This window comes from Leuciscus leuciscus (assembly GCF_965113295.1).
Source record: "Leuciscus leuciscus genome assembly, chromosome: 24".
NCBI lineage: Eukaryota > Metazoa > Chordata > Actinopteri > Cypriniformes > Leuciscidae > Leuciscus > Leuciscus leuciscus.
Window position 1 is genome coordinate 8,976,470 of NC_138723.1, and position 27,144 is coordinate 9,003,613.

A 27,144-nucleotide genomic window follows, 5' to 3' on the forward strand; every position below is an offset into this window, starting at 1 on the left:
TTTACTCCTACTACGGTAACTTTTTAATGCCATGTCAGCTGACGCCTTCGACTTGCTGTATTGTGTTAGTTTAACTAAATCATCTGCTGAAGTCTATTGCAGATATAAATATTCATACATGCATTAACTACGATAGACGCGCACAGTCCACTTGCTCTCGAATGTTCACGAAACGGCTTTGACCGTTCCAATATGGCGGACGGCTTCTGTATAGCGGCCCATAGAAACAGCCGCTAATGAGGAATTTATGTATATATATATCTATGGTGGTGTACACTGGACCGCACATGTTCTTCGTCTCAGAAGTAGCGCGAGCATTTGAAGTACGTCAGAAATATAACGGCGTCACTAATGGGTTCTGTTGGCTTTGTTCGTGTCGCGCCGCTCGCGTCTGGAGTAGACACGGTATGCACAAGAGATGTAGGCTACTGTAACTGTACACTACACACATTAACATTTCCACATTAACTTTCATTTCTTATGCTAAACTATAATGGCAGATGGGAATAACACAACGTGAAGAAAAACAAGAGTGTTTTATTTTTTGACCTATTTCTGTATTTCCACTCCTCTGTCTTTCTCGAATGTTTTGTCAGCTTTATAGCACAGCAAACAAATGACTTCAGTTACAGTTTTACAAACTGTCACAAACAGACATCATTTTGGCACATTAAGGTAAGGTTGTGTGTCGTGTGGCCTCCAGTCCAGCTCTAAATGGGATTAGGAACTGAAAGAGAGACACATCAAGTGTGATGAGAAACACTATGAAACATTTCCAAACTGAATGAATACTATGGTTTTTAAATAAAAACCATAAATACGAGACTTAAAATTCTAATATTAATGATATAAAAATATTTATTCATTTATTTAATATATATACAATGTATATTTCACAAATTAAATGAATGAATAAATATTTTTTATATCAAACTTTTTTTAATATTTTTAATATTATATATTTTTTTAAATATCGTATTTATGGTTTTTGGATCTTGACTAGTCAGGTTGTTACTGATGAGGAAATGGGGTTTGATAAACTAGATTCAAAGCTCTTGCTTACCTAATTTCCATATGGACAGTCTTCTAAAATGAAAAGAAACAAAAATAAGAAGTTTTGTGAGAATTTTGCTGAAAATACTACTAGATTAGACAATAAACAAACATTTAAATGGTTTGTGAAGAAAAGTTAAGTCACACATCGATGATCGCTTTGTTGTATAGCAAATATTTGTGTCACTCTGTCATACATGTATAGCCTTGAAAGAAAAAGTATTTGGACTCTTCGGCCACACTTGTCTCAATATGTCTCACAGAGTTATCTGTAATATATCATTAATTCCAATCACGACATTGATCTAGCCTAATAAACCTGATATGTATGTAGACTGTACGATGACACCGATTGAATCGTAGGCTACGACACAAGTTAGTGTAGAAGAATAAAACGTCCTCAGCATGTGCTAGAGGTAAACAAGTAGAGCAAGATGAATCACACTTTGGCAATAATGGTTTTTAATGTGCGGTGAAAAAAGAGAAGGAACGAAAGAGGAGATATGGACGCAGTCATGGATAGGGAAAGAGGCCAATCTTGCAAATGGACCTTGAGGTGAGTAGTTTTAAGTTTTAGTGCCATGTCGTGTTGATCAATACACCTTTTGTACCATCATACCGTACCGGGGCATTAGATCAAATATCAAACTATGTCAAACCAAGTGACCTATTAGTGAACATAAGCCACCATTTGACAACTACAAATTTCCAAATACTTTTTGTCGTCAATTTGAACAGTATTATTGTATTCTTTAACCTTAAAGAACCTCTTTGTGAAATGTTTTGTTAGAAAAGTGTTCATATGCTGTCTTTCTTTAAAATAAATGGTTTGATATCGTGTTGTTTGATGCATTCAGACAGTTTTAGGCATGGCTTACGTGTCCAGATTAAGTAAAGCTTGTAGGTGTGAGTGATTTACCTGTTTTACCAGCGGCTGGTGGAGTCAGGATGGACTCTTTGGAGAATCCTCGAGCTGTGGCGTACGCTCTGAACTTCTCCAGCACATCCGCCCTCAACCTCTTAGTACGACCTACAGCCAAATAACAGGCCGTGAGAACAAATCAGAAGAACACAAACACCCTCCCCAAGATGCTTTATGTGAGGAGTTCATGCTGTTGTTAATCTCAGGCTCACCGTAAAGAGACACTTGTGTGAACTCCTTGTTGATCTTCTTGTGTTTGAGGACCAGCGCATATTCAGTATAGTTCGTCTCCACCACAGTAACATCCTTCACCCTTCTATGACCTGCAGATGAACATACAGATCTGAACTGGAGTATCATTTTCTCTGTCTGATCTGATTCTGCTAACGTCTCATATCTACTGCTGACTCACGAGTGCTGTAGTAGTTGAACACGCCGGGCACAGACGTCTTCTCATAAACGTAGACCTTACGCTGACAACCAGAAGACCTGCATATAATCACATGCAATCATCACACAATGTCTGAGTATAATAATATAATATAATATATTTTAATATAGTATAATTTTAGAAACTATTATGAACAACTTTGAGATATGAGTAAAAAATGAACACAAACAGTGTGTGAATAAAATAAAATAATTTAAAACAAAAAATAAAATAAAAATTTGGAACTATTCTAACTATGAGATCTGAGACAAGAATTATCACAGTGTGTGAATACATTAAAATAAAAAAAATTAAATAAATATTAGGAACTATTCTAACTATGATATATGAGACAAGAATAATCAAACAGTGTGTGAAAAAAAATTTTTTTAAATGAAATATTGGGAACTATTCGTACTATGAGATATGAGATCGAAATGATCACAGTGTGTGAATAAAATAAAATAAATAAAAATAAAATAAAATATTAGGAATTGTTCTAACTATGAGAAATGAGACAAGGATTATTACACAGTGTGTGAATAATAAAATAAAATAATTAAACAAAATAAATTATTAGGAACTCTTCTAACTATGAAATATGAGACATGAATCATCACAGTGTGTGCTGTGTAAGAACTATTATAACTTCATTGTGAATCAAAACTAAAACAAAATAAATGGCCACGTTGTGCCTGAAATGTCAGTTTCTCAATATGAACTTGTAATAATAATATATAAAAGCAATAGTCAGTCTAATAGTGCTGTTGTTCTGAATATATACAATTCTTAATTGGGTGAATGTAAAATACATATTATGTGTACTTATTATTATTATTCTTTTAACCTGGTAAAATAAAGACTGAATGAATGATATTATATTATTGTCTGAACACAGTCACGGGTGAACACGAGTGTCCCTCACTTCAGACTCCACATGGTCATGTTGACGTCCCCATTCTCCTTTGGCTCCACTACGCCCATAGAGACGGTGAGTCTGTTCCTGTACGGCACAAAGCCTGGAGAGTCATAGGCCAGACCCACCCGATACCACTTCCCTGCAAACTGAGCAAACACAAGAGAATACGCATCATTTCACAAGGATGTGCTGGAAAAAAGAGCAGAAATATAAACCCAGATTACTAATAATGTCCAGTCGGTATCGGACAGCTGAACCGTGTGTAGGCTGTCTGTTCATTAACTGCCAAAAACATTTGTCTCAGTGTCTCCAGAACCAACACTCTTCCTCATAAAGTCCCATGAAGATGCGTGAAGAACTTGGCAGAAGTCAGATGTTTCTGGTTGCAACACTGAGCGAGTGACCTTTGCCCTGAGGACTGTTTGTCTGCACTGTCTCTGCTGTTAATGCAATCGCTGGCCCTGTAGAGCGTTACCCTCCTCAACTCATCCACAGCTTGTCCATGTCAGTGTTTCAGCCTTTAAAACAACAACTCAAACAAACCTCATATATCCAGCTGTTCAACACCAGCCTGCTCTCACTTTTCAAGTTTTGATACTAGTCCAGAAACTGAGGCATCACTACTACTGTCCTACACATAAAGGCACGTCTCCAAATATGTAAGGCTAAAGTTCTCACCCTCTGAAGGTCAAAGTTCTTCTGCGGCTGGACTCCGGCGTTGATGCCTGTCAGGAGCATCAGCAAAAAAATGGTCACCAAGGCGATCTTCATGGTTACGTTGTAGAGAGGAACACAGCCAGAGATTGTGGACTATTCAGTGTGCCAACCATATTAGCTCCGCCCCCTTAACAATCCAGCCAATCGCACGCAAGAACACACACCTAACAGAAGGGCCATTCATTGAAGGCCATGCTTGAAACTTAAAAATATTAAGATTTCCAGCCCACAAAGTCAAATAAATGTCCCTTTATGAATCTTACTTAAAATGACTAAAACGGCAACTAAAAAAAAAACCACCACCTCAAAATTACACGGCTTCACATACAGAGTAAATAAACAGGAGCAACTGCGGAGAATTAATATATTTTTTATTAATATGGATTCTTGGATGCCATTGTTTTGAAAGAGCATGATTTACAGCTAGTCTTTAAGACAAGAGGACTTCAGTGTGACGCGGCACACCTCACACACCTCTACATAAACACACACACACACACACACACACCACCAGCTCACTCATAGTTCCCACCCTCTGCATGTTGTTCCTGAGTACTGAACAGAAATAGACAAAACAAAAGTGCATTTATGATCAGTCTTTTGAGAAGGGAGACAAATCTGTACAGTTTATAAACAAAACTGTTTTAGGGAAATCCCTAACTAACAAAATGCAAGATCTTCATTGGCTTTGGTGCTCAATAAAACAAGATAAAAACAATATAACTTATGATGCTTAATGGTCCTTTGTAGCTTTAAAGCCATTGACAGAACAAAATCCACAGTACATAATTAGGTTAAACATTAAACATCAGATATCCCTTATTATGAATGGAAACATACTGGTGCATTAACAAGATTTTGGATGGCAAATGGAAGGAAAGTGAACGAGCACCACAACCTAGTGGACAGACATGAGAACAACATCGCATTTCATGCACAACATCATCTGGAAAATAAAGCGACACACAAACAGATCCTTTAAAACATGTTCGGAGTGAAAACAGACTGACTGTTTTATATGGTGCAGTGGGGGGGGGAAACATGTATTTAAAAAAATAAATAAATACAAAATTATTCACAGCACTGGCTTTTGCATTTCACATTGCTAATGCCTTTACAACATATGAAAAAAGTCATTAAAACATAACGTGGAAATGACTGAAATTGAAGGTTGTCTGTGTGTGTCTGCAATTGTGTGTCTTTGTATGACACTTTAAAGGGACGGTACCATCGAAAAAATTCAATTCCGTCATCATTCACTCCCGTTTATGTTGTTCCAAACATGTGACTTTATTTCTTTTCTGGAACACATAAAATAATCTTCATTCACATTCTAAAAAAGACAAAGCACGATAGAAGTAGTTGTGATTTACTGATAATCTTCTCTGTTGAAACTCAAAAAATGGCATGTTAATGCACCAGGATGATGTCAAGGTGATTTGCATTTTTAATATGCAAAATGGAAAGGACATTTGAAAGCTGAAGTGGAGGTAGATTATCAGTTTTCTCACATAAAAGTATCATATGGCTTCAGAAGACTTGGAATAAGTCATTTGGATTTTTTGTGTGTCCTTTTTGGAGGTTTGGAACGACATGAGAGTGAGTAAATGCTCACAGAATTTCCATTTTTGGGGTGAACGGTTCCTTTATCTAACAGAAATAATAAAGAGAGGCCTCGGCAAAAGATTCCTGGTGAGGATTCTTGCGGTCATAGGACACAAACACATAGTAAATCATGAGAGAAAGAAATGTTTGTAGAGAAGATTTGACATCATATTGTGTCTAAAATATAACTCAGTGCATAAGATACGATTTCCCTCTCTTTCTCACACACACACACACACACAGAGCAAAAGAAAACAAGCTAAACAGAGAAATAAAGCTCAACCCATAACAAATCATTACACCATTCTTTTACAAAATTGTTTTAAAAAATCCAAGGAAAGGACGAACAACAGAATAAAAACCAGAAAAGAATATTGATGGAGACAACTGCATCTGATTGGCTGACTAACGAATGACATCACTGCTGCACCCTTGGCTAGAAGTATCAATTGAAGAAAGAATGACGTGTACAGCTGTGTGGCAGACACTTCATTCCAAAAGAAAAATATATTATGAATGAATAAAAAAAATGAAGTCCTATTTACATTGTTGTACTGAATTTTATTTATGCTAATTCTAATGAAAAAAATGTCCTGACAAGAACAATATTTCTTGTCATTACATACACAAGCATATTTTTTTTAAAGTAAATTCGATTTTTTGTCATTATGGTAATTAGAATGAGATCTTACTGTCATTCCGATAAGAAATGTTTATTTTTTTGTCATTAATTCACAGTAATGTGAATTTTTTTTTTTTGTCATTAATAATAATAATAATAATAAGAAGAAGAAGAATGAGACTTTATTGTCATTACAATAATAAGAACTTGATTATTGCCATTACGGTAATCAGAATGAGATGTCATCATTATAGTAATGGAAATTAGCCTTTTAGTGTCATCTTGGTAATGAGAATGAATTTTTGTTATTGTTACGGTAATGAGAATTAAAAAAAAATATTGTCATTATGGTAATGAGCATTAATTGTTTTGTAATGGTAATGAGAATGAGTTTTGTCATTATGGTAATGAACAAAAAAATTTTGTATCGTAATGAGAATGACATTTTTAATGTGAATACTTTTTTGGGGCATTATGGTAATGAGAATGAGATTTTTTGCATTACAGTAATGACAAATCCTTATTTTTAATGAAAATAATGGAAAAACATTGCAAAATAGGCTTCATTATTTTTATGCAAAGTATAAATCTTTTTTTTAAATAATTTTTTTGGTAAAGTATGTTCCTCATGATACTCGCCCATATAATGTCAACACAGTTCTATGTTTTCCCACATATGTGCCGTACGTTAATTTATAGTGGCCAAAAAAAGTGACTGGAGAAAATCAAGTGCGGTCACACAAAATCATCTCATCACACTCGTGCACACACACTTAAATACTTGCTACGATATAAATAAATAATCCGCTGTCAGTGGGCAAAGGAGAACAGGAACGTTTGCAAGAGAAGATGGTGCAAAATACACATGGAAGGGAAAGGATGCCCATAGATGTAGTGCCGGACACTTTGCATGATGGGAATTTTTTAATGGGAGGGGAGTACAAGCTAGATCTAGAAAATAAACTAGCTGTTTAAGAGACGTCCAGGGTCAGTTAGAGTAATGATACAGGGCAAGAGCGATAACACTACGTACGTGGTGACCTGACAGTAAGGCACAGTGCTCTGTTTGCATCAATCATTCATGCTGCTGAAAGAAAAACTAAAACCCAGGTGACAGATAGCCTACATCACTTTCCCTTCATTCTACTCTGCTTCCGTTCTCTTCACGTCAAGAAGCAAAGACGGGGTTTTTTTAGGTCTGGCGCCACTTTGCAGATGGGGAGGATGTTCACTCTTTAGCACCAGAGTAGTTTACTACTTTCATTCACCTCAATGCAAAGTCCACTATAGTGTCCTGTAGAGTCCAGGAGGTCCTCGCCCGGATCTGAACGGTCGTCACGTCTAGCAAATCGAAGCGAACCCATGAAGCCCACTCTGCACAATGTCGCACCGGGCTGTTCGGTCTATAGACATTAGCGAAAAATCAGCTTTCATGATTGACGCTGCACATTAACGTCCGGAGAGGTAAAATAGACACAGTAGCAGTGCGATCATGGATGTCTTCGATGCAGCATATAGATTCAGAACTTGAAAATAGATGATGAGCTATTCTACAACTTAAATATATTTGGTGCACATTTAAATAAACAGCATTGATCAAGTCATGGCAGCTGACAAGTGCGCAGCCAGTGCTGGGTTTGTATTGCACGTCGATCCGCATGGTTTGGTGGCGCGTTTGCGATGGCAGTCGCTTGTCAGATCCGTCAAAATGAACGCGTGTGTCAGTCCCGAATCCTGTAGCCAGGCGAGCATTGTGCAGCTGAGGCAAAGGGAAAGCTTTACCATTTGACAGACGTGTAGTTGGTCCTTGTGCCTTTCCTTGCTGTTGGTTTTTTGTATTCTTGTTTGCTAAATTGCTTAATTTTTTGTTTTGTTTTCAAGATGGCTGAACACCACCTCAGTCCCATCTCAGTTGTAAGAGAGGCGGGCTATGAGAATGAATATGGGGCTTGAATAAGTGTCCAGAATGCGTTCCTGCGGCCCCTCACTGTGTTTGTTGAGGTAACGAGGGGCGGGGTGATGAGGGGGGTGGGGTTTGAGGGCTGTTGAAGGCGGGGTGGTGAGGGAATGCGTGGAGGTTGGCAGTAGTCTCATAATTTCTGCTTTCCTGAGACGATGCTGCGATGGAGCTCTACGTTCAGCTCCACATATTGTCCCTTAGTGCAGTCCAGGAAGTAGAGTTTGTCAGAGACGACACTGGGGTCGAATCCCTCCCGTCGCATGTCTGTCTTCTGGAATTTGAAAGTCCCTGAAAGAAAACCACATGCTTAGCATTTTATACTGTGCATTGGCGCACTGCACATCTTTTGGCTCAATTATCTGTATTGCCCCATATATCAAGTTTAAGGGTCCATAAGTCATTTTTTGTACAGTAAAAATTTTTTCAAACTTTAGATTTTGTTAGAATCTTAGACTGTATATGTCCCCCAATTGTCATATTTAATGTAACCCTGAACATGTCAGAGTAAGGCTGAACCGAAACGGGTAGAAGGTGTAATATAACTGGCCTCAATCATCTGCACTGGCCTCAATCATCTGCACTGTCCAACATGTCAAATTCAAGGGTCTATAATTTAAAACAATACAGTACAGTACAAATCGTTCAACCTTTGGGTTTTGATAGAAGATTAGACTGTATGAAGGCCCAGTGTTTTACAGAGTATCTGCAGAGTTTTTAAAATGAAACTTTAAAACCTGCACAAATATAATGAATACTGTATGTCCAGGCAGAACAAACCAATACAAATACAATCTCAAAATAAATAATGCATCTCAGATTATTTTACCTAATTAAACAGGATGTATAATCAGGATACATCAATAATATATCAATCAGTATATCAATACATACGAATTAGATGTTGATAGATAATGGATTTTTCTGATATAATAATACAAAATCTAACGTCAGGCAAAAAAACAAAACATAAAAAAAAACACTTTCTTAAGGGTAAAGAAGCCAAATTTAAAAGAGTCTGGAGCCCCTTTTTAATATTTATTGAACATGGTGATATTAAAAATATAACAGAGGAGGATCAAACTGCTTTTTTGTTAACTTGCACTACCAAAGTACATATTGTAGTAACCCTTTGCTGGTTTGTTGTTATGATTTAGGCTGTGTAGTCCCTTGGGTTGTGTTTTTTTTAATCAATGTACATTGTTAATTGTGAATGTTCACAAAATCTAAAAAAACAGCATTGAGAAAAATAAATAAATCTATTTACAGAATAATGTTCTTAATCTTTCCTTCCTATGACATGGTGGAATTAAACGCCAGATACAGTTTGATTTGAGACTAAAATACCAATAATATCCAGAAAAAATGAAAAAGCAGTTCTTTTCATTTGAAATAAGCCTAAAATACACCAGAACTCTATGCTTCCCTACTTCCACCAGCTCATTTAAAAATAAGCACTGTTATAACCATCTAAACATATTACACTATAAACACCACAACATAAAGTGTCATAATTCATCAGTAGTAGATCATAAGCAATTGCTTAACATAAATATGCATTGATGGCGAACTGACCTGAAACCGTGAGCCTGTAGAACGTGTAACACTGCTGCGATTTAACTTTGAACGTGCAGTGCTCACATTTATTTCATTAAAGTCCCCCTGTAGTCAATTGTATCCCTGAAAACTCACCTTTGATCACCAAAATTACACATGACTTAAAATAGCTTGAATGTAACTCTACACCCTTCCTTCATTTAGTATACACGGCTCTATGAATATGCAAATTAGCCCCGCCTCCACTCACTCACACCAGCTCAGAAATCCACTTACAACAGCTTATAAGGTAATTTGTGATCAGAAACAACCGCGTTTTTGAGACTGTCTTTGGTTCACTACAGTTTTCAGGAGAAAATACTCAGCAATTGTGTTGACTTATGAATTTGCAATTAAAAACACCACATAGACATAATAACTAGATTTTTCATCATAGGGGGAATTTAAATCACAGCCTTTTGAAGTTGAATGATTACATTAGATAATATCGCAATACCCGTTTTTTTTTCTGTCCACAAATTTAAGATATCCTAAAATAATATTTAAGACTTATGCTATACTATTTAAGTCATTTAAGACTTTTTATGACATTACCTTTGATCAAATTGAATTTGAGACATTTTAAGGACCCATAGGAATCCTAGTTATATTTAAAGGAAAATCAGCACTTTAAATCCATTTATGGTAAAAAATGCTTTAGATATGGACACAATGTACCGTTGCATAATTTAAGGTTAAATGAAAAGCACCAATAAGTTACTGGTGAATAAAAACTTGGCACATGGAATATTTACATTTTGGGTTCCGTTCTAAAATAGGACAGGATTGTTTCAGTGATATCAACAATATTCATCAGACAGGGGTCAGCTGGCAGTCTGTGGGCTGTCTGAGGCTGAGATTAGACGTGCCATATCTCACCTGTTTTGTTCACTTCTGGCAGGAAGCGCAGAAACACGGGCCGGGCATAGGGCGGCAGGGCTTTCTCCAGGTCCCTGCTAAACTTCGCCAGGTCTGAGCTGTGGTCCGGGTCTGCTATGGCCGCCATCCCTGCCTTGCCTTCAGCTCCTGAGGGAAAAACCCAAAAAACGTCCATATGAATCACACAAAGGCAACCTCATGCGATGCATTCTCAGCACTGCCACAAGAGGCGCTATACCATTCATTTGTAAAAACTGCTCTTTTTCTCTTCTGCAGTTAGTTTTCTCTTTGAGGTCAATTACAGTAATTTAGCAAGTTGGTACAAGTTAGGCACAGAGGTTTGAAAATAAAGGTGAGATCACATTAGCCAAATTTCTTAAAAATGACATTTCCCAGATAAAAACAGTTTAAGTAAAACCAGATTAACACAGCAAGGTTTTTGCCCATTTTCCTGATTCGGTTTGGTATGTGAACACTTTAATTGTTGTTCTGCTTTTTCAACATTTGCAGTCTTGGGTGTGTCCCTTATGATTTCAAAATCTCACATAAACGTTTTTCTTGAGTCATTGGTTTACTGATTTGCATTTAGACTCTTGAAACATTCTGATGGTTATCAGCGTATGATGTACACGTACACCTACATGTTGTAATGTAGACCCACAATTCCAGATCTGCTGATGACTTTGTTTTGAAGGAGAGAGTGTATTTTTCAGCTGGCAGTCTCAAATGTAGTGAGCTATTATTCAGCACTCTGCCGCCATATCTTTATAGATCTAGTGTAAGCAAAACCAGAGCCAGGCCAAGAGAAGACTTTGTTTGGCTGTGTATTCCCAGAATCCTTCAGGAGTTGCTGTAGTCAGCTTTGTTCAAATTAATTATTCTCCTCTCCACAGACTGGCTTGGCACCCGGTGATTCATGTTACTTCAAAACACTTAAAAGGAACAGTTCACCGCAAAACACTGTCTTTAGAGATGCTCTCTTTATTGTCACAAGATCATTTTAACTTGAATCTTAAATCGTATCATGTGCATTTATTTCTTTGCCAATTAGTCGTGCAATCAGGGTATCTGCAGGGTTCTTAAATCTAATAACAATACATAAACTAATAATTATAATACAATTAAAACCATATGAGTGGGGTAGGGTAGTCTATGGGTAACAACCAAAACTGGAAAATGACCACGATTGAAACTTAACGTTAAGATTATAAAATGATAAATGATTTTATAATTTAAACAATTTTTTTAAGAAAAGGGATGAGTCAAACCTAAAAATAATATTATAATATTAAAGATTTAAAAATAATAAAATCATTTAAGTCTTTTTAAAAACCCGTAGGGATTCTGTGTAATTAAGATCGTCGCAATTTTTTTATTTTTTTTTATGTACCGCTTAGTTTAAATATTGTTCAGGTGCTTTATAAATATACTTTTTAAAAATAAAATAAATAAACCTCTTCAGCACGAAACTCCTGCGGATTATAATTTTTTTCCTTCCACTTGAAGATATTGTCCCTGATGAGTAAACTATGCGTGCTGCAGATCGATTTGCCTATTTTAGCCAAGATTTTCTTAAACAGGATGAAATGTCATTGGTGGAAAGACAACGAGAGAGAAAGACAGGATAAAACCAAACAGAAAAGGTGGAGAAATGTGCCGTTACCTGGCACCTCGACTCCATACACCACCACATCTTTCATGTCCAGCAGACGGCTCAGAGTTCCCTCCACCTCGGTGGTGGACACGTTCTCTCCTTTCCAGCGGTACGTGTCTCCTGTGCGGTCTTTGAAATACATGTAGCCATAGTCGTCCATCTCCAGCACGTCCCCTGAGAGAGGAGAAGCAAACAACTTCTATTATCTAGCTGAGTGTATGCAAGCAAGAGTGCGCTTGTGTAAAGTGTTTCAAAATACAATACCTGACAGATATGCACTGTCTCCCTTTTTGAAGACATCGTGGGCAACCTTCTTATTAGTGGCTGACTGATTGACGTAGCCGTCGAATCGTCTTAGGGGGTCGTTCTGAATGATTCGGCCAACCAACTGACCAGGTTCTCCTGAGAAACACAGAAAGGAAATAGACGATAAATTATATTTTTGCATTTTCTGTAGTGGTCGACTGATATAGATAGATAGATTGTTTTCTTTGATGCCATGTCAGCATCTAAGGCTATTTTCATGGCAAAAATTAAATAACAAAAATACAAATATCATATAAATACAATAAAACCAAGCAAACAAACACAAGAAGTCATATTATATTTTTTTAAACTAACATATGATAAAAAATCCAAAATCTTTTCAGGCATAATCTTAATAAATAAGTCCTTAAATGAAATAAATTCATATTAAGAGCTGTATATCAGTCAATATTTGGCATTTTTAAATTAAAGGCAGAGGGCCAATGAGGTTTTGTGTTTGGCTGATAACTGTAAGAAGCGGGACTTTTATTTTGACAGCGCTAAGAAGGTCAGTGCCTGAATGTCTACAGGCCGGGACATACCAAGCTGACATCAAAGAACTAGCGGCGACGAATGCTGACTGTTGTCTAAATATTAATAAATATAAATCTGTTTATTTTACAGGTTTATTTTTTTAAGGTCAAATCATTTTTTTATATAAATATCCATATGAAGTTATTTAAAATTTTTTCTGATTTAGTAAATATTAAGTCAAAATGAAATCAATTAATTAATGTGTGTGCACACCTGTTCAACTGCTCGTTAACGCAAATATCAAATCAGCCAATCACATGGCAGCAACTCAATGCATTTAAGCATTGTAGACATGATCAAGACGATCTGCTGAAGTTTAAACTGAGCATCAGAATGGGGAAGAAAGGAGATTTAAGTGACTTTGAATGTGGCATGATTGTTGATGCCCGACGGGCTGATCTGAGGATTTCAGAAAACTGTTGATCTGCTGGGATTTTCACACACAACCATCTCTAGGATTTACAAATAATGGTCTGAAAAAGAGAAAATATAGAGTGAGCGGCAGTTCTGTGCCTTGTTGATGCCGGAGTTCAGAGGACAATGGCCAGACTGGTTCGCGCTGATAGAAAGGCAAGAGTAACTCAACTAACCACTCATTTCAACTGAGGTCTGCAGAAGAGCATCTTTGAACGCACATCACATCAAACATTAAAGCAGATGAGCTACAGAAGCAGAAGACACACCGGTGACACTCCTGTCAGCTGAGAACAGCAAACTGAGGCTACAATTCACACGGACTCACCAAAATTGAACAATTGAAGATTGGAAAAACATTGCCTGGTCTGATGATTCTCGATTTCTGCTACAACATTTCTATGGCCGGCTCAGAAATTGGGCGTAAACAACATGGATGAAAGCATGGATCCATCCTGCCTTGTATCAGCGGTTCAGGCTGCTGGTGGTGTAATGGTGTGGAGGATATTTTCTTTGCACACTTTGGGCCCTTTAGTACCAATTGAGCATCATTTAAAAGTCACAGTCTACTTGAGTATTGAGGAATGTTTCCAGCACCAAGTTGAATCTAATCCATGAAGAATTAAGGCAGTTCTGAAGGCAAAAAGGGATCCAACCCGGCACTAGCAAGTTGTAAATATCAGAATTGGCCATCAAAAAAATCCATATCATCAACCGCTAACTTTCTGTCTGCTCCCCTGTGTACTAAGCACGAATGTGAGCAAGTACTGTACCTGGACCACATGGGATACAGACTCCATCGGGTCCTCTGATAAGCTCCATGGTCTCCTCGTCCACTTTGACTAAGCGGATGGGGTAGATGTAGGGAAGGATCCGGCTATTGAATCCACAGGCCCCCGTCTGCAGTCAAAACATCTCATGTTTGTTACAATCACCTCACACTCTTCAAAGCGAAATACTGTCGAGCAAAATAAACAGCGAGGTGCATTTTCAATCAGCACCATAAATGGCCCATAACCACCTGTGCTTGATTACTGAAAATATTGTAGATGGCCTTGTAAAATGGTAATGGTAATACACAACACTAATTGCTGCAACCCTTAAAACCCTATATATCCTTTTCCGCATGCATTATTCACTATTGTGTAGGTTTGCAAGTGTGTGCTACTCAAAAAGGCTGTTTACAGACACTTAGTCTAAAGGTGTGCTTTTGTTAGGACAGACCTGGTTGTCGAAGTTGCCCAGGCTACAGTTGCACTCGGTGGCGCCGTAGAACTCTGCGATCTGTGGTATGTTGAAGCGGTTGGTGAACTCCTCCCAGATGGACTGGCGAAGGCCGTTTCCGAGGGCCATGCGGACCATGTGTTGGTGCTCCATGTCCTTCTTTGGCTGGTTCAGCAAATAACGGCAGATCTCGCCAATGTACTGCACGATCTGAGACCAAAAATGATATTTTTAAACTCCATAAAGCTACATTTCCATGCAACACAACTACAATTTGCAATCCCACAGGCGACAGCTATAACATTAAAGCTGAGGTCTGGAAGCCCTTTGTAAATTTACTGAATGTAAAATATATTGAATATGATTTTGTTTGATTTTGTCTATTAAACCTTTGACAAGTAGCCTAGGCTATGATCACAGCGAACATTCAGATCTGCGTTGGCGCTGCCGCTGATCAAGAGAGAGCAGTTGTCATGTATAGGTATGAAACAGCTTCACAAACAGTCTTTTCAACCACACAGTAGAATTTTTTCTGTTTTCCCAGATTATCACAGAAGTAATGGGATGAAAGTTCGAATATAAGCATTGATGTCTATGGTAGCGATCAAAATAGAGCAAATCATCTATGAAAGTAACTTGACGCTTCAAATAAAGGTGGTATCAATTACACCAGTAGGTGGCGACAAGTGACTGTTAAATATTTATCATTTTAATCATTCATTCAATCATTCATTCATGTTTCAAAAACTCTGATTCATACAGTAATTAAACAATGAAGTCTTTTTAAGTAAGTAGTAAATTACATGTTATTTTTCATTTCTGTGAATCAGTTCTTTTAAACAGAAGTGGATCAAAACCTTTCATCAAAGTTATTCATCAATTTTGAACAATACCTGTTCTTGTCTTAGGACAACTTTGATGAACTTTTTTGATCCACTTCAAATGTTGACTACTGTACATGAATAGAATACTGCTGCTTATTATTACGTATTGCTATATAATCAACATGTAAATGCATATAAATATAAAAAAAAAATATTTTGAATAAAATATTCTTAGTCTTCATCTTAAAAAATAAGTCTTCATCTTAAAAAATAAGTCTATCTAAATAGTAAATTAATTCACAGATATAAAAAAAAATGTATACACTCATTTGAGGTCAATATGATTTTTAATGTTTAAAGAAGTCTCTTCTGCTCACCTAGGCTGCATTTATTTGATGTAAAAATACTGTTTTATTAATATTGTGAAAAAATTACAATTTTAAAATAGCTGTTTTCTATTGTAATATATGTTAAAATGTAATTTATTCCTGTGATCAAAGCTGAATTTTCTGCATCATTACTCCAGTCTTCAGTGTCACATGATCCTTCACAAATCATTCTATGATGATTTGATGCTCAAGAAACATTTATGATTATTATCAATGTTGAAAAGAGTTCTACTACTTCATATTTTTGTGGAAAATGTGATAAAAAAAAAAATCTCAGGATTCTTTGATAAATAAAATATTCATAAACAGCATTTATTCGAAATCTAAATATATTGTAGCATAAATATATTTACTGTCACTTTTGATCAATTTAATAAATCTTTCCTGTAAAAACTATAGACAAATTAATTTCTTGAATATTCCATAATAATCCATATATTCCATTACTCACCGTGCAGTTGTATTTGATACAATCATCCCAGAACTTTGATGCACTGAACTTCTTCCTGATCACCACAGTCATTCCATGGATCAGGCACTGGCCAACTCCCACTATGTTTCCTGCCACAGAGAACAACTCTGACCTCAGAACAAACCTATTGATTACTTCAAGATTAAAGACTCACAAATAGTCGGTTAAACCAATAAAATATAAACAAACTAAGTTATTTTTCTCAATACAACAGCACTGGACTCAAGGTAGACATCCATCAAAACAAGCCACAAAACTCGCACAGGAAGTAGCCTGAACCAGACTGTGACAGGAAGTGCACATGTCATGAAGGTGTAGAGCAGCCTGTGTTCAGTGATGTACCTGCTGAGTGGTAAAGTGGTAAGCAGTCATAAAGCACATCCTCAGACTTCATTCTGAAACCATAGTACACCAAGGCAGCCATGCGGTAATACCTGAGGAAAGAACGCAGGAAAGACGGGGTGAAAAACAGGGAGTTTGATTCATTGAGAGAGGAAAAAAGAGAAAGCAAGGAACGAGAGACTGAGAAGATTAACACTGTCATACACTTACCGGCTATGTACAACGATAGCAGCTTTTGGCATCCCAGTGGTTCCCGACGTGTAAATGTAAAAAAGGCGATCTAGAAGCAAAGAAGAAGAAAAAAACTATTAAACATCTAGTTGGTAATGTGATTTATGAGCCAGATTTACTAAGAGCTTGTGCCAGTCACTAATGCACTAGTCAATTTACTGGTATTTGCACCATTTTTTAACACCCCCAAAAAAGCATGCCGTAACCTATTTTGCACTTGACATGACGGCATCGGTGTTCTTTAATTTGTGTATTGTCAGTTGATCAGGCTCAGAACTTTCCACTCCTACCGGCACTTTATGGGATTGCGGTCTCACGCTAATTTGCCCTATTTAGTAAATCTGGCTCCTGGTTGGTAATGTGACTTAACATCCTAAAAGGCCTGTTTGAGTCAAATACAACAAAACAAAAAGAATGGAAATATTTAGACTGAGTTCAATGTCTTAAATTTTGTGTATTTGTAATTATATATATATATATATATATAATATATATATATATATATATATATATATATATATATATATATATATATATATATATATATATATACACTCGTATACACACACATACATACATGCAGTCAAACCAAAATTTATTCAGACACCTTCAACATTTCTCACATTATCACATTTTATTCGCTATAGTTTAGAAAATGTTAATAAAATATGACAAGAACTCAGAGTTATCAAATCAGTTGATATTTCGCTGGTTTTGTCCATCCTTCTGTTAAACTGTTTCACAAATTAATTAGGTTGAATAGCTGTTAAATTTAAGTACACAATTAGATAATACCAATTTTGATCAACCAATTTCCAAGCAATGCTTAATTTTGTTCAGTCTGTGGTGTAAAAAGGTCGCATTAGAAATTAAAGAAAAAACACTTAAGCAAAACATGGTCAGGTCAAAGTGTCTGAATAATATTTGGTCCCAAATTTTAAGACATTTTACTGGTAGTCACTGTATGAAGAATTTTTGGGTATATTGTGTCACAGTTTACTTTATTTTGCTATCCTCACTTACATAAATGTAAGACATTGTTAATATAAAGTGTCCTGCACCCACTAGTAAAAAAATTGAAAAAATGATATCTGGTGTCTGAATAATTTTTGGTTTGACTGTATATATACACATATACATATGTAGCATGTCATGTGTGGGGATCCGCAATAATACAACATTCAGCATATAGGGAAAAAAAGCTTTGAACTAAAAAACAGGGTGGCTCTGTTCCAATGGACAGGAGCTCATAGGCCTTAAATGATGGCAAGCCTATGTTTCGATGATCTTGCCTGTGAAGCTGCGATCTGGTTGACTGGGCTGGTTTGTAGGCATCTCCTCCAGCAGCGGCTCTAGATGCTCCGTCCCTTCAGGAACACGCTTAGGGTCCCATTCTCCAGAGCAGAACAGCTTAACAGTCTTTCCCATGGAGCTGTGCACCTCACACAGCGCTGAGACATTTAAAGAGCGAGAGAAATACGTGAATACATCACAGACACAAATAATGCAACAAAATGAGCCTAGAAAATTCTTCAGCGAAAGCACAGGACAAGCAAACGCCCGACAATGTGAAATCGATAAGAAACAAAGCTGACTCAACATGGCATGCTTTATGAGTCAGTGTCCAATTACTTAAGAGACAACTAGGAAACTCGATTTCATTAGGATTTTGCTGCCTTTCGTGACCTCAGGAATGAATACTCTTTGGTGCAATGACATTCTTTTTTAACTATGAGTTACACGGAGTGACCTCTGCTCAAGATAAATCTTTACTCTATATGCTACTCATTCATTGTTTGCCTAGAGTTCACACACTAATCTTTGTCCAAGTGCCACTTCCTTATTTGCTTCTTGTGGTGTGTCACTTTTGCTTGCAACACTTCTGAACCGCTGCCTCAACCGATACTATATCAAGGCAAATCTTATTCATAAATGCAAGCCTCATGCTTAAAGTCAAATCAACTGACTGAAATCAACTGACTCTATTGACATTCAACTACGCATTCTTGGTATATTATTGTGCAAGATGCACCAGTGCACATCATAAAATAAAATAAAATACAACAAAAAATTTTTATTGGGACAAAATGTATTAAATTTGTCCACCTCGAAAATGTCTTTTCGATTGATGTCACCAATCCAATTTTTTTCTAAAGTACCTGACTCCATTTTGGTATGTAATGAACACAATCCAATTAATTCCAGATGGATAAAATGAATATCCTACGGTGGCCGAGAGAGCATAACGCGCTGCAACTGAAGGAAACGCATGCCAGTAAAAAAACACACAAAAAAAACACCAAAACACCAACAATTGGTTGCATTGTGAGTATTTGTAGCTTGTTTCTATATTTGGTTGCGTTGTGAGTATTTGTAGCTTGTTTCTATATTTGGTAGGGATGTCCCGATCAGGTTTTTTTGCCCTCGAGTCCGAGTCATTTGATTTTGAGTATCTACCGATACCGATTCCCGATCCGATACTTCTATAATACATAAAAAAAGAATAAAGAAGAGCGAAAAAACAGATCCAGGATGTTCCTTATTTTTTATTTAATTCACCTTATTTTAACATTCAACAACTCTGTTAACAAACAGAGCACTTCTGTTAGGTAGCTTGAACAATCAAGTAATAAATAACAAATTCTTCACTTTTGGACTTTAGTGCAACAGTAAATATAAAAAAAGTCTAATATATAAACAAATAGCACCTCAACTTAAAATACCCGGCAGGCATGTAAACAAATAAAATATAAAAGTGCCACAGTGTTTGCAAAGCCAGTAATGTGCTTTTAGGAACTGCACTCGTTTCACACTGCACGCGTTAGCAGAGCGTGCAGCGCGTATTTTTTTCGCCGCCCATGTTAACAGATTAGTGCATTCACACCGCACGCAGAGGTGGCGCGGCAGTGCGTAGCAGAGCAGAGCAGAAGCAGCAGTGCCGCGATCGTTTCGGCGCCGAGTCTATTTTTGCTGCGCCGCTTACGCTGAATTAAAGTGACAATGCATTGATCATGGCCAAAATACACCGCAGTTTTATCCCAAAAGTGCATTGATGATATCTATTGTGTTTTAAACAGTCAATCAAATGACCAACAGCAATTTAAAAAGAAAACAAATGTCCAAAAACAAACTTGTTGCCAGAACAATAAAAACAAAGATGAACCAAAAGTTATATGAATGAAATTATTAATAAAATAAGCTTCTTGACAAGTCTTTTCTCTTAAATGTATTTGAAAACGAAAGAAAGCAATGCCAACTTATCCATTATAGAGTACTCTGTCTGTACACACGCCTTGTTCAGCCGCGCGTGACAAACACTGCCAGTGTGAAAGCAAAACGCGCGTGTCCTGCTCCTGCTCACCATACGCACTGCTCCTGCGCTGCTTACGCTCTGCTCGCGTGCAGTGTGAAATCGGGCCCGATTTCCGATCACGTGATCAGATCGGGACATCCCTAATATTTGGTTGCGTTGTGAGTATTTGTAGCTTGTTTCTATATATTTGGTTGCATTGTGAGTATTTGTAGCTTGTTTCTATATTTGGTTGCATTGTGAGTATTTGCAGTGCATTTCTGTATTGGGTTGTGTTGTGAGTATTTGTAGTGCATTTCTGTGTTTGGTTGCATTGTGAGTATTTGCAGCTTGTTTCTATATTTGGTTGCGTTGTGAGTATTTGCAGCTTGTTTCTATATTTGGTTGCATTGTGAGTATTTGCAGTGCATTTCTGTATTGGGTTGTGTTGTGAGTATTTGTAGTGCATTTCTGTGTTTGGTTGCATTGTGAGTATTTGCAGCTTGTTTCTATATTTGGTTGCGTTGTGAGTATTTGCAGCTTGTTTCTATATTTGGTTGCATTGTGAGTATTTGCAGTGTGTTTCTGTGTTTGGTTTCATTGTGAGTATTTGCAGCTTGTTTCTATATTTGGTTGCATTGTGAGTATTTGCAGTGCGTTTCTGTGTTTGGTTGCATCATTGTGAGTATTTGCAGCTTGTTTCTATATTTGGTTGCATTGTGAGTATTTGCAGCTTGTTTCTATATTTGGTTGCATTGTGAGTATTTGCAGCTTGTTTCTGTATTGGGTTGCGTTGTGAGTATTTGTAGGTTGAATTTGTGGTTCAGTTGATTCACTGTTTCGAAGCGCTGGTGGACTTTGGGAGTTTAATACGCGCTTCACAAAGTGAATTAATTATTTAAAATTTAAAAAGAAACTGCCTCCGTAACAGCCAAATGCAGTTAGCTACATTTGTTAGTAGCAGCATGGCTACTTTATCAAAAGCGTAGCTTGACTGTGGTTTAACTGCTATAAATTAGGAGTAGTTTCTTCATCTCTGATAACGATCGAATCACTTCTCACCATCTGTAAGCTCACTGCCGAACACCACCGCTTTGGCGCTGGAGATGTTGACACAGTGAACCAGGGCCTCCAGTCTCAGGTTGAAGTTGATGAGCGCTGCCTCCACTCCGATCTTCGCCATGCCCAGCCAGAGCCCCACGTACTGAGAGCGGTTCTCCATGAACAGAGCCACCACATCGCCTTCCTTGAAGCCCCTCTGGAGAAGAAGGTTAGCCACCCGGTTGGAGTAATCGTCAAGCTCCTTGAAGCTCCATTTCTCGCCCGTTCCTTCGAAAATCAGAGCCGTCTTGTCACCGTATTTCTTGAGGGATTTGGCAAAAAGTTTGGGGATGGTGTTGCGCTCACGTAGGTGCTTTTTGACATTCAGCTTTACCCTCAGCAACACACTGGCTGCACTGTAAAAGAACACAAAAGAATTGATGGTATTATTCTGGACATTTTTTAAAACATCTTCTTTGAGTTTTGGGTGAACTCTTCATTTAAAATAGATACTCTACTTTAAAAGTTCGGAATGATTAGGATATTTTTATGTTTTTGAAAGAAGTCTCTTCTGGTCACCAAGGCTGCATTTATTTTAATAAATAAAAAATACAGTAAAACAGTAATATTGTGAAATATTATCACTATTTAAAATAACTGTTTTCTATTTAAATATATTGTAAAATGTAATTTATTCCTGTGATCAAAGCTGAATTTTCAGCATCATTACTCCAGTCTTCAGTGTCACATGATATGATTTGATGCTCAAGTAACATTTCTAATTATTATCATGTTGAAAACAGTTCTGCTGCTTTATATTTATGTGGAAACTGTGATAAATTTTTTCAGGATTTTTTGATTAATAGAAAGATCAAAATAACAGCATTTATTTGAAATAGAAATCTTTTGTTACTTTAAAAATGTCTTTACTGTCACTTTTGATAAATTTTATGCATCTTTTCAATAAAGTATTAATTAATAAAAAAAAAAATATATATATATATATATATATTACTTACCCAAAACATTTGAATGGTAGTGAATCATGGTCATGCACAGCACAACGGTTTTAAACATTGATAATAATCAGAAATGTTTCTTGAGCATCAAATCATCATATTAGAATGATTTCTGAAGGATCATGTGACACTGAAGGTATATTCACATAGAAAACAGCTATTTTAAATTGTAATAATTTTTCACAATATTACTCTTTACTGTAATTTTGATCAAATAAATACAGCCTTGGTGAGCAGAAAAGACTTCTTTCAAAAACATTAAAAAAATTATTATAATTATTCCAAACTTAAGACCAGTACTTTACATCATTTTGTACATTTAGTGTGTAGTTTTAATGCATAAAATCATCTGTTTAATGATAATGATAGTTACACTGGTCTCATCAACTTCTTGCTTAAGTGACAAATAAGAAATCTGTAAGTGGCAGGAAGTAGTTGTGTGTGTGTGTGTGTGTGTGTGTGTGTGAGCACACAAACACTGTCACATTGCTAAAAGCAGTGATCCCTGTCCCATAAGAGTTCTTACATCCACCATTAACAGCTATCCTAAAAGCCTCCATCCTCCAATCCAGGCACTTACAGAGTAATCTGTGCTGTATGAAAAGATAAACCCACACCTCCAGGACCTGAAGTGGAACTGAACTCCATAAGCCCCAGCACTTGCTACAACAAGCGGCAAAACTGTGATTGTTAGCAGAGGTTTAGCCTTGTTTGCTAATCAAACATAGAAGTTCAGGGGGGGAAAAAACCCTCCTCAAAGCCTTAAGATACTTAGCAATCACGCTTCAGATTGCTCAATTCACAATTGAAAATCTTGAAAAGCAAAATCAGGAAAAACAGGGTGAACCTGCCAGGAATAACCCAGAAACCCACTTCAACCACTTGTTCCTCTAAACAAACTCATAGCTCGTAATACAGGAATGTGTGGTTATATTTGTTGAGGAACTTCTTTAAGGGTGGATTCCCACTTGTAGTTCGGTTTGCTCGTTTTGTCGTTTCTCGTCTCGTTTCAGTCCTCTTGTTTGGCGTTCACCAGGGTTCAGATCGCAGCGTTCACACTTATTCAAATGAACCGCACTAACAGAGCAATCGCTCCAGAGTTCGCTTTAATCCAACCAAACATGCCAAGTGTGAACACACCCTTAATGTACCTGTTCAGCCATATTGAAAGGGCCCAGAAGAATGTGTTATGTGATCTTTATACACAAAACCACCAATCAGATTTATTTTACAAAGGTCTGTTTTAACATGTTTTTAACACGCTTTTTTCAGAGTAAAGTCATATTACAATTAGTTAAATTACGTTTGACAGACAATGAGCTCTGACATATTGCGAGGGTTTGAAACTCAATACGGTTTAAAAACATCCTTGTGTAAAATGTGCAGAGCTGGAATATAGCCTAGATGAAGTGTGGAAAGCTAAAACAATATAGTTTTGATTTATTTGACCTTTTTTTTGGTCACTACAGAATTTCCATACTTTTCACTTGTGTGCATTTCAGAGTTTTGATGACTTCGAAAAAGTGGAAAAGTACATAAAAAGTATATTCATATAATAGTATATAAAAAAGCAAGCTAAAATGGATCTTAGAACATATAAACTTACTGCAAATCGCGATATATGGTCTTTGAAAACACATGGATGGACTTCCATCCTCCAGAACCCAGGTAGAAAATGAGAATGGATGGTATGACCTGGAACCAGGACAGGCCGGCGAACAGCCTGAGAACGAAGAGAAGCGCCGTGGAGCACGCCAACCGCAACATCCTGACAACACACACGGCAATTTCAACATTTCATTATTGCATTAACATTTTATTGGGCCTTTAAAAAACCTTGATAAAAGTTATAAAAATCATTATAAACCTGATAATTACAATGGTTGATATGCAAAGCTCTTGCCTTAAATCGACAGATTCTGAGATTAACAAGATAAGACACTTAATCATATCAAGACAAGATAGAAAACAGATCTTTGGTCTTGTAAATATATGTTAAAGGTATACCAGTCCAGAGTACTCGTATTATCTTACTCGATAAAAGTCAGTAACTTAGGTTTCCAGATGTGTTTGGACAGTAAATCAAACATTTGTATTGAAATATTTATTTAAATGCTGATGTTCATCACACATTTAACATATTATGCATATGAAGGATATTATTACACATAATGATGGAGGATAACCAGTTTTTATGTTTCCATATTTCTGATGAACAATGAAGATGGATACAAACAAATGTGATATATATATATATATATATATATATAGGTAATTCATTAAAATGCTCCTTTACATTAAAGTGTATTGACGTGTTTCAAGGCCTTCTTGTCCACTAAAACACCTGTAAAGTAACTAGGGTGGATTGAATGTCAGGCAACAGAGCTATTTGATCTGTACGATCCTTTCCTACAGCTCATCTGAATGCAGCAGAAGCTTGACCTGCTGAATTACCAGTCACATCACATCACTCTAAGGCCAGCTAAATAGGGGACACCGGGGCTAGTTGTCACATAGGAAAGCTGCCACAAGGGCTTTCTTGCACTATCTGTAAGGTTTTGAGTCCACAAATGTATGTTTGTTTTTAAGCAGTGGTTTTGTTCATTGCTTTCAAACATCTAGTTCAAAACAGGAGATAAATAGGAGTTGTTTTTATCTACTATTTTAATCTACTGACAGCCTAAAATGTAAATTTTAACTTAAAAACTCATTGCGTACAGTCTTTGCAAACACATTGATGGACAAAATGACCAGATTTTTTTTTATGAATTATTTATTTATTTAGAATTATGCAGACAGCAAAAGTTTGTAATCTTGTCCATTGTTACAGCTTCATGATTTTTGTGTGTGTTTCATGTAGGTTTTACTGTTCAAATTAGCAGAAAAAGACATTAAATAGAGTTTCCATTGTGACAACGAACTTACCCCATATAGTGTAACAACAAGCCACGTTGCAGGTAAACACGTGTTAAATGAACTGTATAACAGTGGAAATAAATAAAGCGTAAAATACTTTGCATTCAAGAATTCTATCCAGAAACGGAATCAAAACCTACTCTGGGAAATGTTCACTGGAGTAAAAGTGTGACAACTAGCCCCGGTGTGATTCACCTATAGATAATACGCCATTTCATTCACACATTCTCATTCTAATGACGGGCAGAAGCGATGTTAACACATCGTCATATCACCACCACCATCATCATCATACGTTTTCGATACAGAAGGGAAATCCAACAATGCGCGGCTGTCTATCGTGAAGGATGCTGGGGAGAATCCACCCGCCCCGCATGGTAACGTCTGTTCGGTCCTGTGACCGTGTGTTGTTGTAGCAAGACAAAATGATAGACGTGCTGTGGGTGCGGATGGCTATTTAAGCAATGCAGAAGAGCCATCATCATAATCATTACCGCAGAGCACTAATTCGTTGCTCCACCCGGAAACCTGAGCGAGCACATTGGATTGTACAGCACTAAAGATGACTCGTTTCCGCGATTCGGCTCTTTCGAACAGTTCATTTAAAAGATTCAGCGATTCTCTTACGCCATGATCACACGTTCGCGGTATTACATCCTAGTGCTGTTTAGAACACACATATAACTTGCATTTATTTACAATAAACAATAATAACATTTAATTTGCATCTCTCAGTAATGTTTTAGCTTCCTCATTTCATTTATTATAAACAACTTTCAAATGTGTGTTGATAAAACTGTCATGGAAACCATTCAAATACGTTTCTGTGGTATTTCTGGTATTTTAGGCTCATTCTGATTCGGACAAAAGAGTGAGTCTGTGAGTTGTTGATTCCAGAACCGTGAACGAACAACTCGTTTTAGTGATTCGGTTGAAAAGAACGAGTCGTTGAAGAATCGAACATCACTACAGCACTGCAGTAACGTTACACTGAGCTTCACTCTACTGATACTGTTACAATCACAACATACATTATGAGGATTTCACAGAGTCAGACTATACATTATAGGCTAGCATGTGTCTATACGACCAGGTTTACACAGTAGTAGGCCTATATCAGTAACGGTTATGCTGCGTTATTTGATGTGCGTGTTTTATATATATATTTTTTAAAAAGCCCAGTGCGGATATCTGGCATCCTATATCCCTTTTTCTGGATTATCAGCAATAAACTGTTACATATGACACCGCATCCATCAGCAAACATGAACAGGACACAATGTACGCTGAAAATGCATCTTTAACTGGCAGTTGACATCTGCGATCATGACGATTAATGATACAGGAGATGCCGGAAATGGACAATGGTTAAAATATTTGGCATGTAGGTGTCTGTGGTCCAGGAAATACCTTAATATTGGTCTCCGTGGTCACAATAACGTGTGTATAATGGCAGAAGGGGAAGCTGTTCCGTACGATCCCACCTTGATCGGCTTAAGCGAAACCTCCACCGCGTTTACCTGCGCTGAGACGCACGCGCCGGTGTGTAACGGCCGCACGCCTGCCTTTTACCTACCGCAGCTTCTTTGGTAGACTTTGCCCCCTTTTATTTCATTTTTCATTATTATCTGTTATCGCTTCATTGTAACGATGGCTTGTAGCGCTGATAATTCCAATGACCTTATAATTTTCTTACTTGAGCCCGCCTTCTCTCTATTCGCCGGTGCAGTTGCGTATGCATTGATTGACAGCTCTTTGAACCAATGGCGTTCTCGGAGCGCTGCGTTTG

The 27,144-nt window shown here is 37.0% G+C and overlaps 2 protein-coding genes across 3 annotated transcripts; both read right to left on the reverse strand.

The window, feature by feature from the left end:
* Nucleotides 1-517: 517 nt before the first annotated feature.
* Nucleotides 518-4,167, reverse strand: ptgdsa (prostaglandin D2 synthase a). 2 transcript variants are annotated; one of them, XM_082158837.1, is made up of 7 exons: nucleotides 4,003-4,167; nucleotides 3,331-3,470; nucleotides 2,388-2,464; nucleotides 2,188-2,298; nucleotides 1,973-2,083; nucleotides 1,064-1,083; nucleotides 518-727 (listed from the first exon to the last, which is right to left on the reverse strand). In XM_082158837.1, exons 1-6 carry the CDS (start codon nucleotides 4,093-4,095, stop codon nucleotides 1,064-1,066), a joined length of 552 nt encoding a protein of 183 aa, XP_082014963.1. In that variant the 5' UTR covers nucleotides 4,096-4,167; the 3' UTR covers nucleotides 518-727. The 2 variants fall into 2 exon arrangements, with proteins under 2 accessions (XP_082014963.1, XP_082014962.1); XM_082158836.1 differs by having other exon boundaries at nucleotides 1,064-1,086; nucleotides 4,003-4,161.
* Nucleotides 4,168-4,395: 228 nt separating this feature from the next.
* slc27a4 (solute carrier family 27 member 4) lies at nucleotides 4,396-27,086 on the reverse strand. The gene is made up of 13 exons (XM_082158802.1): nucleotides 26,766-27,086; nucleotides 24,046-24,207; nucleotides 21,442-21,836; nucleotides 18,383-18,541; nucleotides 17,070-17,139; nucleotides 16,860-16,951; nucleotides 16,497-16,606; nucleotides 14,833-15,042; nucleotides 14,382-14,508; nucleotides 12,619-12,756; nucleotides 12,364-12,528; nucleotides 10,701-10,847; nucleotides 4,396-8,516 (listed from the first exon to the last, which is right to left on the reverse strand). The coding sequence occupies exons 2-13, from the start codon at nucleotides 24,204-24,206 to the stop codon at nucleotides 8,359-8,361; spliced, it is 1,932 nt and encodes a 643-aa protein (XP_082014928.1). The 5' UTR covers nucleotide 24,207; nucleotides 26,766-27,086; the 3' UTR covers nucleotides 4,396-8,358.
* Nucleotides 27,087-27,144: the final 58 nt, after the last annotated feature.

Excerpts from the sequence above, each read along its gene's own strand:
- ptgdsa (XM_082158836.1), bottom strand. The coding sequence starts at position 4,095 with ATGAAGATCGCCTTGGTGACCATTTTTTTGCTGATGCTCCTGACAGGC. Across the intron at positions 2,465-3,330 it reads ATGACCATGTGGAGTCTGAA|GTCTTCTGGTTGTCAGCGTA; the intron begins GTGAGGGACACT and ends GATTATATGCAG. Across the intron at positions 1,087-1,972 it reads ACCAGCCGCTGGTAAAACAG|AAGACTGTCCATATGGAAAT; the intron begins GTAAATCACTCA and ends TTTTCATTTTAG.
- slc27a4 (XM_082158802.1), bottom strand. The coding sequence starts at position 24,206 with ATGTTGCGGTTGGCGTGCTCCACGGCGCTTCTCTTCGTTCTCAGGCTG. Across the intron at positions 14,509-14,832 it reads TGGGCAACTTCGACAACCAG|ACGGGGGCCTGTGGATTCAA; the intron begins GTCTGTCCTAAC and ends TTTTGACTGCAG. Across the intron at positions 12,529-12,618 it reads AGACAGTGCATATCTGTCAG|GGGACGTGCTGGAGATGGAC; the intron begins GTATTGTATTTT and ends CTCCTCTCTCAG.